The following is a 12599-nucleotide window of genomic DNA, read 5'->3' on the forward strand; positions in this document are numbered from 1 at the left end:
TGTGTATACTTAGGTGAAGATTAACAGGGACATTTCATGCAGCAATGTATCCTTCAGTCATTTAATGACATGAAAATTGCAGGATAGAAGCTGCGATTAAACTTGTTTGTTTACCAGATGTAGCTTCTTTACCACTTTAGAAAGACAAAGATGTTGTGAAGAACAGGAAACGCTGGAGGAGGGAGCAGGTGACACAGAGAAAGGGAAGAAAAGACATTTGAAGGTGGGGAACACATCTCTCAGCTGTAAGTCTGCCATCCAGAGGTAGACAGGGTTGGTACTAGCCCAGCCTGACAGCACATACTGTAGGTTAATATCCCAGGCGTGTGTGTGTGTGTAATCACCCCTATGTGCTTCCACTTAATCTTTCCCTCCTTCAAATTCCTTTCCTTGTATCACCTGCGTCCTCCTCCAGCTTCTGTGTGCATGTGCTTGTGGTGTGTGTGTGTGTGTGTGTGTGGGAGGGGGGGGGGGGTCCTGACCTTTTTGAAAAGTCTGATGACATCCTCTCCGACGTGTGCCAGGCGGAAGATGACGTTGTTGTTGTAGAGGTCGCTGAGGGTAGCATGATCTCTGCTCTCTCTCCTTGTCTGGTTCAGAACCAAGTACCAACAGTTCACTGTCGACAGCAGGTTCTGGTCTTTCCTGGAAATAACAGGGGGGGGGGGGGGGGGGGGGGTTAATGCAACCAATATTATTGCATGTCCCCACTATCGTTTAGCTATTGGAATCTACCAGTGGAGTTTAGCAGATACTAGTGTGGAAATTAACAGCAGAGAAGGTGAGGTTTTGTTAAATGAAAGCCTGTAGGTGAGATGAAGCTTTGATGTGGAGATGAGACATACATTTATCACATTCTCTTCATTTCCTGTAGAGGAGGAAAAGGAAGTAGCACACAGTGAAAGAAGGAAACTAAGTCTCACCACCACAGTCAGATAGGCATCTTGGGCTGAGCATGCTGACTGAAGTAACATTGTGTGTGTGTGTGTGTGTGTGTGTGTGGGGGGGGGGGGTTATCTTTTATATTATGACATTTTGCTAAGCATGCACACCGCTCTGCATATCACAATCAAAAGCCTATTTGATAAGGAACCTCTAGTCTTTTCTACAAACCCATCAATAACCACAGGTTGAGTAACGAACAAGTGACTTAGGAGGAGTCTGCACAACGACAGCAAGCTAACCAGTCATATAGCACTACACCACTCAGAATAAACTGCATGACATTGCTTCGAGAGGACGCTTCGCGCGTTTCTTTAATGCGATGTAATTGTAATAATGAAACGATAGTGTACAGTTCGAGGTTCCTCTCCTTAATTATTACTGACACATCATAATGCATATCAGAGTCTTCCACAGGAGCAGAGTCTTGATCTCAGTCAGTCTCTCCAAGTCAGGGTTGGGGTCAATTACAATTGGCAGTCAATTCAAGAAGGGATTTGAATTCAAAATAATAACAAATAATAATAAATATTATATATAATTTTTTTAAATTGCATTTACTTTTCAGTGTATAGAGAAGTGATTGCAAAACTTGTTTTTGTATTATTGTATGAAAATGTACTTCCTGAATTGACTGCCTTCCATTTCAAATTGACTCAAACCCTGCTCAAAATCTTTCCCACTCTATGGGCACCTGACTCCAGTCTCTCCAACCATACAAGTGAAAAGATGTCAAAACAGACCATAAAAAGAATAAGGAAAGAAGTTCCTGGCGTGGATAGTTAAAAGAGACTAGCTTGAATATGTTGCTCCGGGTAGGCTACTCCACAGCCCACACCTCTGGGGCTCTCGTCAGGTCCTTCCTTTTCATCCAGCATCCTTTGAATAGAAAGTCCCCATAGCTATCTGTGGTGGAGGATGTGAATGATTGATCCTGGACATACAGTCGGCTTTCAGGAACTCAATTGGGGCCCGACCCAGCAAGTAGCTCTGCACTGAATCAAAGTAAACTATCTTGGCAGAATTATAGTCTAAGAAGTTCTTATAGAGGTTATATACTCTAAGAGCTGTCTCTGAGCTGTCCATTGCAGATAACAGACCACTACCAGCAGGGGACCAACACTGCAGTGATCTGCACTGCACGGAACTGGAGATGGTATAATGACCCTTTTCCCCATGCATGCATTCTTCTCGAACAACATGAAAACTTTTTTCTGTTTGTCCATGCGCCTCTTCTTTTATTGAGTTTGACACTGAAATTAAAACCTGAAAATATCAAAAGATCAAAACTGATAAAAAGGGAAGGAGACCACTGAAGGTTTGAGGAAATAAAAAGAGAGCGCTCTGGAGCGAGGGCGGGAGAAGAGGGAGGCATGGATGGAATTATTAAACATGGAGATTCTAGCAGCCAAGTGAGTGCAGCACTCGGTGAGTTCTGAATCACACCCTTTGAAAGACAGAAATAATGATTGCCATTTAATGTGAGGAGGGTGCAACTGGGACAATGGGGTGTCGAGAGAGGATAATAGAGAAAGATAAGAAAATTGAGAAGGAGAGGAGAATAGAGAAAGAGGGGAGAATGATCCATGTATTCTCTGATAGTCTACACGGTATCTCGACCATAGAGGAAGCTACTCAAAAAGCCAAAGAGGATGTCAAGCAAGGGGATGCATAGTCAGGTCAAGTGCAAATAAAGGACATGTCTGTCTCTGTGTGTGTCTCTCTCTCTCTCGCTGTGTGTGTGTGTTTCTCTCTCTATGTGTGTGTGGGTGTGTGTGTGTATGTGTCTGTGTGTGTGTGTATATGTATATGTATATATATATATATATAAAAAATAAAGGGAACACTAAAATAACACATCCTAGATCTGAATGAATGAAATATTCTTATTAAATACTATTTTTTTTCCATAGTTGAATGTGCTGACAACAAAATCACACAAAAATTATCAATGGAGATCAAATTTATCAACCCATGGAGGTCTGGATTTGGAGTCACACTCAAAATTAAAGTGGAAAACCACACTACAGGCTGATCCAACTTTGATGTAATGTCCTTAAAACAAGTCAAAATGAGGCTCAGTAGTGTGTGTGGCCTCCACGTGCCTGTATGACCTCCCTACAACGCCTGGGCATGCTCCTGATGAGGTGGCGGATGGTCTCCTGAGGGATCTCCTCCCAGACCTGGACTAAAGCGTCCGCCAACTCCTGGACAGTCTGTGGTGCAACGTGGCGTTGGTGGATGGAGCGAGACATGATGTCCCAGATGTGCTCAATTGGATTCAGATCTGGGGAACGGGAGGGCCAGTCCTTAGCATCAATGCCTTCCTCTTGCAGGAACTCAAACAAATGCCAAACTTGGCAAATGCCAAACTTCCTGCACGGTGTTGGACTGTAAGCACAACCCCCACCTGTGGATGTCGGGCCCTCATACCATCCTCATGGAGTCTGTTTCTGACCATTTGAGCAGACACATGCACATTTGTGGCCTGCTGGAGGTCATTTTGCAGGGCTCTGGCAGTGCTCCTCCTGCTCCTCCTTGCACAAAGGCGGAGGTAGCGGTCCTGCTGCTGAGTTGTTGCCCTCCTACGGCCTCCTCCACGTCTCCTGATGTACTGGCCTGTCTCCTGGTAGCGCCTCCATGCTCTGGACACTACGCTGACAGACACAGCAAACCTTCTTGCCACAGCTCGCATTGATGTGCCATCCTGGATGAGCTGTCAATCAGTGTTGCTTCCTAAGTGGACAGTTTGATTTCACAGAAGTGTGATTGACTTGGAGTTACATTGTGTTGTTTGTGTTCCCTTTATTTTTTTGAGCAGTGTCTGTCTGTCTGTCTGTGTGTGTATAGGCCCACTAACTGGGGATCCAGACCCACCTACTGGGGAGCCAGGCCCAGCCAATCAGAATGAGTTTTACCACACAAAAGGGCTTTATTACAGACCAAAATACTACTCTGTTTCATAAGCTATCCGGGTGGCTGGTCTCAGACAATCTCGCAGGTGAAGAAGCCGGATGTGGAGGTCCTGGGCTGTGGTTGTGAGGCCAGTTGGACATACTGCCACATTCTCAAAAACGACATTGGAGGCTTATGGTAGAGAAATTAACTATCTGGCAACAGCTCTGGTGGACATTCCTGCAGTCAGCATGCCAATTGCGCACGCTCTCAAGACATCTGTGGCATTGTGTTGTGTGACAAAACTGCACATTTTAGAGAGGCCCTTTTATTGTGCCCAGCACAAGGTGCATCTGTGTAATGATCATGCTGTTTAATCAGCTTCTTGATTTTCCACACCTGTCAGGTGGATGGATTATCTTGGCAAAGGAGAAATGCTCACTAACAGGGATATAAACAAATTTGTCCCCAAAATTGTTGAGTAATACACCTTTCTTGCATATGGCAAATTTCTGGGACCTTTTATATCAACTCATGAAACATGGGACCAACACTTCACACGTTGCGTTTATAATACTCACTTAAAGTGCTGATGTTCCCTGGAGGAGCGTATCTTGCCGGAGAAGCGCTCGGCCAGTTTGTCCAGGCCTCGGGAGTACTCCAACTGCAGCTCGGCCTTGCGGCGGAAGAATTCCTGTAGGTCCTGCAGAAGCTGTAGCCGGGACTCCGACTGCTGCTCAAGACATCGGAACTGCTCCACCAACTGGTTACGGATCTCTGCCAATTAGAAAGGAGGAAAGCACACCGTCAAAAGAGGGGCAGCGTGAAAAGGTAAACGTGTCTTGCGGTCGTAAGGGTGGGCAGGCAGGAGGCAAAGGTACATACAAGAGAACAAACAAAAACTAATTTCTCCAAATAAATGTTTAAAGTGTGTGCCGTGCATGTGTTGGATCTTGATGTCCTCTGCCTATGGAGAGTGCTCTATGCTTCCTGCAGGGGTGTCACTGTCTATAATGTGTTATGCTGGGCTCTCCATGCTTGCTGTTGAATACTGTAGCTAAGGTGCTGGCCTGCTCAGGCCAGGGTTGTGAGCCAGAAGCCAGCACAGCGAGATATAGTCTGCTCTCTATCAGCATCCCCCCCTCACACTGTGACAGCCCATATAGATCACAAGCCTCATTACATTAAATCATCTTTTAGGGACTCAAGTCACAGTAAGCCACTGTGGCACTGGTGTGGCTCTGCTGATGTGAGGGCTTTGGAGATACAGGCGTTCAGTAGCTACACATAGTAGTACATAACTATTGATGATTACTATGCAAAGCTGTGTTAATATTCCTATTGGTAATCTCTTCAAATATTATAGCGTATAGTATAGGCTTGGGCAGTACACCAAATACACTGTATACCGGGGTATTTGGAAATACCGTTGAAACTATTTATTTGAAGTTTTTCAATAAATGTATATTTTCTAGCTGCTTAAATACCTGCAGTCAACTTGTGCAATACTTTAGGAGATACAGCAGATGATGTTCTTCATTTCACCAGTCACATTATTTTACATTATGAAGCTTCCTGGAGTTCCCCAGAACAGTTGAGCCAGTCATGTGTTTGTTTGCAAATAGCACAACAGCAGAAACGGGAGCAGGTGAGTCCAGCTGTGTATTGACAGGGGTCGCGTTTTATATCAAAAGTCAGTGTTTTTTGTTTTTTTCAATAGAGTAAATCAGGGATGTGCAACTATAGTTTTCCTTCACAGAAAACACATTAGTGCAACACATTCGGGAGAAAACAATGCTTAATTTTCAGAAGCGCAACGCTATTTGGCTGGCAGCCACACAAGTAAATAAGTTTACAATGAAAAAGCAAGATCTTTTATTGTAAAAACAATGCATGTCCATTATATTTCTAATGTTTAACATTGAAATAATGTAGCCAGCTATATTTCCTAAAGTTTTGCTTAAAGTTAATATTGCATTTTACAGGAGAAAAAGTAGGCTGGCTACACAGAGAAAAGTAGCTACACATCAGTTAGAGCGTTGTCTGCCCATAGAATGACGGTTCGTGAATTCTCATCTGAGTGGAAAAGTGCAACTGAAGCACAAAATGTGTCTGATGCAGAGCAGAAATCACAATAAGAAGCATTTTACATCTGTGTTAACAAAAGGCAGCAAGATATCACTTACGCATTTGACATTTTTTTCCTGTGTGAAAAACGGAGAATTTTGTGTTAACCATGACCCCTAAGTTTACCTTGCTAGTTATCGAAGTAAGCAGCTGAATTAATAAAGTGCCGGGGCATCATATTGTGTTAGCTTTCTGCTGTCTTTAAGAGGCAAAGCCCTTCATATGAGTTAGTGGCAGCTGTACAAATATCTTAATTTAATAGTATTTTTTCTCCTCTGCGTTCCCAGACAGTTTTCTCATCCCTCCTCTTCTCTGAGCAGAGCAGGTAGACCTGTTGCCCTGGCGAATCCAGACTCCACACAAACACAGCATGTACACATGCTGCTCCAGAGCCAGTACTGTTCTTCCTTCTAACAAGCATGCTTCAAAATTTTGTTGATTTGCATAATGTCGCGTGTTCATTTTCGCTTGTCCAAACTCACCAAAAATGACATTCCGTAGCTCCTACCTATATATGTATATGAGCTGGATTGCCTGTCTATTCGTTAATTTTCTTTGGCATTCATTATCTTATTTAGCTAGCAGCCTCCATGGAAATTTGCTATTACTTGTACTAACATTGTTAGCATTCTGGTAACAGACGACCAATGGGCATTTATTGGAACCCCTTGTGTACAAAGCCGGTAATACCGTATATCCCGGGATGAAAGAAGTTTACAATGAAAAAGCAAGATCTTTTTTTGTAAAAACAATGCATGGCCATTATATTTCGAATGTTTAACATTGAAATAATGTAGCCAGCTACATTTCCTAAAGTTTTGCTTAAAGTTATGACGATATGAAAATCTGGATAGCGCCCAACCCTAGTTTGATATGCTGCTTAAAATATACACTTAAATCAATGGCAATGTGAGACTACAAAGGGTTCTACATTCTACATTATTTTAAGGTTAAATTTAGCCATACGCCATTAACTCATTATTCCACTCAAGAGGTATTTTGATTATAATTGAAGAATGCTGACCAAAAATGATTGGAATCTTCACCCATTCTTTGACTTCGAATACGAGCATAGTTACGAAACCGCCGAAAGCTTGTAATTCAAAGAATGTGTGCCATTTTAAAATGACAAACTTGCAGAACAATGTGTCGATCTCAGAAGGCTGCCCTGACCTACATCCTATTCTCCATCCTGTCTGCCTAAATCAGCCAGACATGCATCTCGCGTCTAAAGGCTCCTACTGCAGCTATGAACACACACACACACACACACACACACACACACACACACACACACACAGACATTCACTCACACACATGCAGACAGAGAGACACACATGCAGCTCTGTAAAAATCCAATGACTCACTTACAGTGCAGTTAGTAGCACAATACAAATATCGAAATAATAATGTAAAAAAACAACAGTATTCGAGATTTTAGATTCTGTAGATGAACAGATGGTCCACGGCATTTCCATAATGTGGTGATGAACTGATCTTTTCTCTTGATTCCCTTAACAGAACCAGTCCAAGTGATTAAGCAATATGGAGATCATGATTGAACCCCTCCAAGTCTCCAGCTTGGCAGCCTTTACCCATCATGCACTACCCAGCAAACAGACAGGAAGTCTTTAGAAAACGCATCAATGAACCAGATTATACTGCCCCTTGCATATAAAAGGCACTTTTGTTTACTTCTCAATGGGGTTTTTGTATTGATGAATAAAGCAGCACAAAAATAGCAAGTGTGTGTGTGTGTGTGTGTGTGTGTTAGTAAAAGTGTGTGCCTTCTATTTCTTGGCCGGCTTGTTGGAAATGTATCCCTCATGGTCTCCATGGCTGCCTGGATAAGGAACCCTGGATGCATCTCCACTAGCCTGGCCCAGAGTTCCACTTCTGTGTTCCACTTCTGTGTTCCGTTCCCTCCCAGCAGCCCTTCTGTTTATTAGCATAATGGGCTGGGACAAGGGCAACTTTGAGGTTGCGTCTCAAATGGCACCCTATTCCCTATGTAGTGCGCTGGTCAAAAGTAGTGCACCACATAGGGAATAGGGTGCCATTTGGACCACAATCTGAGTCTCTCAATAAACAATTAATAGCCTTGGCTAAGGTGTATATAAACTTCCGACTTCAACTGTATGTGCTGCTGAAAGGAGGGTCAGTGGGGAAAGGTCCTGCTGCCAGCCAGCTTCGCTACCCCATGTGTAAAAATAGAGCATCAAACAACATGATTTCCTCTTATTATGTAAACGTAATACTTCCCGCATCCAACTATCAGTTTATGGGTAATTTATAATAAATGAACATCTAAGTGGAAAATCAAATAATGGAGGGTAATCAATGGGTGCATTCCAAACCAGTGAGAGCGGAAAATTTTGGGAATCTCAGATTGTTCTGGCAATTCTCATATTGGATCTGCATTGGGAGGAAGGATGTTCAATATGCTTTTTACATTCGTATCACATTTTAGGCCCCTTTTAGACCTATACATGTTTCCTGTAAGACCTTATGAACAGGTACAGACAACATCTTGGTGTTATTATACTCTTTATAGCGTTCTCTCAAATACGGAGTATTTACACAGAACACACGTTTATTCAACATTACAAATATTAATCTCTCAAAACTACTCTGTTAGATTTTGCTTATTTTTTGGCATATTGTTTATAAAAATATACTCTTCAAACACGTCAAATTTCCAGAGGGGGCCCTGTACTTTTAATGATATGACTCTTTTTAACACTGAAAACCAATCACAGCCCTCCTTTAGAATTGCATATTCAGCAAGTCACCAGCAGAGGGAGTACCCTTTGAATCCATTTTCAAATCAAAGTTTGTCACACACAGAATACAACAGTGAAAAATAACAGTAGCGAGGCTATATACAGTAGCGAGGCTATATACAGTAGCGAGGCTATATACAGTAGCGAGGCCACATACAGGCACCGGTTAGTCGGGCTGATTGAGGTAGTATGTACATGTAGACATGGTTAAAGTGACTATGCATATAGGGGTAGCCTAGTGGTTAGAGCGTTGGACTAATAACCGGAAGGTTGCAAGTTCAAACCCCCGAGCTGACAAAGGTACAAATCTGTCGTTCTGCCCCTGAACAGGCAGTTAACCCACTGTTCCTAGGCCGTCATTGTAAATAAGAATTTGTTCTTAACTGACTTGCCTAGTAAAATAAAGGTTAAAAAATATATATATATATTGTATATATATATATATATATATATATAGTAGCTTAAAATGTGCTTCAAAATACCTACATTTTCCTGCCACATGATGCCATCTAGCCATGATGCTAGTTTGTGAAGTGCACCAGTCCCTCCTGCAGCAAAGCACCCCCACAACATGATGCTGCCATCCCAACCGTGAAGCATGGGGGTGGTGTTCTTCGACTTGCAAGCCTCCCCCTTTTTCCTCCAAACATAAATGGTCGTTATGGCTAAACAGTTCAATTTTTGATTAATCAGACCAGAGGTAATTTATCCAAAATGTATGATCTTTGTCCCCATGTGCAGTTGCAAACCGTAGTCTGGCTTTTTTATGGCGGTTAGGAGCAGTGGCTTCTTCCTTGCCGAGCGGCCTTTCAGGTTATGACGATATAGGACTCGTTTTACTGTGGATATAAATACTTTTGTACCTGTTTCCTCCAGAATCTTCACACGGTCCTTTGCTGTTGTTCTGGGATTGATTTGCACTTTTCGCACCAAAGTACGTTCATCACTACGAGACAGGGCGTCTGGCTGTGTGGTCCCATGGTGTTTATACTTGCATACTATTGTTTGTACAGATGAACGTGGTACCTTCAGGCATTTGGAAATTGCTCCCAAGGATGAAACAACTTGTGGAGGTCTACAATTTTTTTTCTGAGTTCATGGCTGATTTCTTTTGATTTTCCCATTATGTCAAGCAAAGAGGCACTGAGTTTGAAGGTAGGCCTTGAAATACATCCACAGGTACACCTCCAATTGACTCAAATTATGTCAATTCGCCTATTAGAAGCTTCTAAAGCCATGACATCATTTTCAGGAATTTTCCAAGCTGTTTAAAGGCACAGTCAACTTAGTGTATGTAAACTTCTGACCCACTGGAATTGTGATACAGTGAATTATAAGTGAAATAATCTGTCTGCAAACAATTGTTGGAAAAATTACTTGTGTCATGCACAAAGTAGATGTCCTAACCGACTTGCCAAAACTGTAGTTTGTGAACAAGAAATGGAGCCGATATTTAAGTTAACCATAATTTACCATAATTCCGTTACCAAAGTTTGCATCTGCACTGTTCTACTAAATTAGTTTTTGTAAAAAATGTCAGTGGAAATGTTAAAAGTAGTCCTTGTACATAGAGTTGTATGGTTTGTTAAACTTTGAAATGTTTTTTGTTTGGCATACAATTTAAAAAGTGTAAAAAGAGAGTAAAAGTGTCATTCTGTTATCATGGAAATGCCCAAAAAGCATATCAAACATCATTCCTCTCAATGGGGTATCTACGTAATAATTGCGAGAACAATCTGAGATAACCAAAATATTTTACGCTCCCATTGGCATGGGATCGCCCACATAGTGCAACACCTTTGACCAAGGCGCATATAGGTAGGGTGCCATTTAGAATTCACTCTATGAGAGGATCAAAATGACTGTTTGATATTAAAATGTGATCAGTGTGATCAAGATAATAGCCTCATGATGTTTGCCTTCTCTTCCTAGAGCCCTAGCTCTAGTTATTTATGGATCAGTGAAGGCTATGGAAGGATGGTACTCTATGTGCAGTTTGTGCACGGTTCTCTGGATGCTGCAGGCCTCTACAGAATCGATGCACAGGTTGCACCTCCGGAAGTTGTTATAATTACTGTTTAAGTCTAAGGAATGGTGTGAGAACCATGAGCCTCCTTGGTTTGTATTGAAGTCAATGTACCCAGAGAAGGACGGAAACCAGCTATCCTCCGGCTACACCATGGTGCTACCCTACAGAATGCTGTTGAGGCTACTGTAGACCTTCATTGCAAAAGTGTGTTTTAATCAATTATTTGGTGGCATGAATATATTTAGTATACTTTTGTCTAAAAAGGATAACTTTATTGTTGAACAATTTTTATGAAATTCACTGAGGATGGACCTCCCCTTTGTTCTCTGAGGAGCCTCCACTGATCTACAACTATGCTCTAAAAGCTGCAGTCTTGTAGGAAAGGTGAATAAATAGCTATATTTTGGTAACATTGACTTTACTTCAAGCCTGCAGGTATAATGTATTATAATGTGTTGTACAAATTACTTGTCATAAGCATGTATGGCTCGATGTTTCCATCTTGGAATTAAACATGTGCTCTGTTTAGTTTAGTCAAGTCAGGCATCACTGTAGTTTAGAGTTTTTTTTTATTTTAAATTGGTAGCTAATGTATGTTGCCAAAATGACTCAGATGTTCCAGAGCCAATAGCACAGTCAGTGAGATGTCAATTAACCCATCTGCTGTTGAATGCTGGGCCAGGTGTTTGTTATCCTCAATAAAAGCTCAGTGGCTAGAGCTCTGGACCCAAATATGAATTACCCCCAGAAACCGGTTTAAAACCACAGCGAAATATGAAAAACAAAAAAGAAAGCCTCAGGAGGGGTATACCAAAAAGCAGGATTATGGAGTTAGCCAGCTCACTTTTCTAAAATATTCTGATAAAACATTTTATTTTGTTGAAAGATAAGCTTGAAATGGGCATGGTCTAATTGATTTAACAAAAGGAAAGACATTGAATGTCGTTTTTAAATAATTTTGAGCTAGTTTGAGTTAGACTATTTGTTACATTGCATTTTTTCATTTGGGTCGGTTGGTTTCACATTGTCAAATGTCAAACGAACCAAAATTCCTAAACAAAAACCATGTGTCCATGCAAGTTATTTGTTTATTGGACAATAACACTAAGGATAAATCAATGTATTATTATCATGAAGCTTGTGTGTCCCAATGTTCATATGTGACACTGGCTCGATTCAGTCTTATGCAGCAAAATTTGAAATTCTGTATTTATTTATTTATTTGTTTATTTTTTCATTGGATGAAAGTAGAGACTCAGAGCTAGAAAATCGTATATCAGTTGAGGAACAATGGGAAAGTAATTCTGCTTTGAAAGTGTATTTACATTTTTTACCCCCAATTTCATGGGATCCAATTGGTAGTAGTTACAGTCTTGTCTCATCGCTGCAACTCCCGTACAGACTCGGGAGAGGCAAAGGTCGAGAGCCATGCGTCCTCCGAAATACAAACCAACCAAGCTTCACTGCTTCTTGACACAAAGCACATCCAACCCGGAAGCCAGCCGCACCAATGTGTCGGAGGAAACACCGTACACCTGGCAACCTGGTCAGCGTGTGCTGCGCCCGGGCCCGCCACAGGAGTCGCTAGGGCGCGATGAGACAAGGATATCCCTGCCGGCCAAACCCTCCCCAACCCGGACGACGCTGGGCCAATTGTGCGCCGCCCCATGGGCCTCCCGGTAGCGGCCGGCTGCGACAAAGCCTGGGCTCGAACCCAGAATCTCTGCGCCACCCTGGAGGCCCTGCTTTGAAAGTCGATCAACTTTTGAGAAAATGGCCCCTGAATGTTTTGGTACACCTACTGGAGAGCTCTTATTTGTCTA

At 42.1% G+C, this 12599-nt stretch overlaps 1 protein-coding gene across 6 annotated transcripts in view; it reads right to left on the reverse strand.

The window, feature by feature from the left end:
• The window catches only part of LOC109893430 (SLIT-ROBO Rho GTPase-activating protein 3-like), a 67097-nt gene that overhangs the window by 40839 nt on the left and 13659 nt on the right, over window positions 1–12599 (reverse strand). For all 6 annotated transcript variants that reach the window (XR_004210016.1, XM_031825002.1, XM_031825012.1 and 3 more), the window contains exons 2-3: window positions 4419–4614; window positions 483–645 (exon numbers count right to left, since the gene is read on the reverse strand). Coding sequence is in view for 5 of the 6 variants with exons in the window: in XM_031825002.1 (XP_031680862.1) it covers window positions 483–645; window positions 4419–4614 (359 nt within the window). In the remaining variant the exon portion in view is untranslated. The remainder of the gene's footprint in view (window positions 1–482; window positions 646–4418; window positions 4615–12599) is intronic.

The sequence above is a fragment of the Oncorhynchus kisutch genome, linkage group LG1 (assembly GCF_002021735.2).
Source record: "Oncorhynchus kisutch isolate 150728-3 linkage group LG1, Okis_V2, whole genome shotgun sequence".
NCBI classification, from domain to species: domain Eukaryota; kingdom Metazoa; phylum Chordata; class Actinopteri; order Salmoniformes; family Salmonidae; genus Oncorhynchus; species Oncorhynchus kisutch.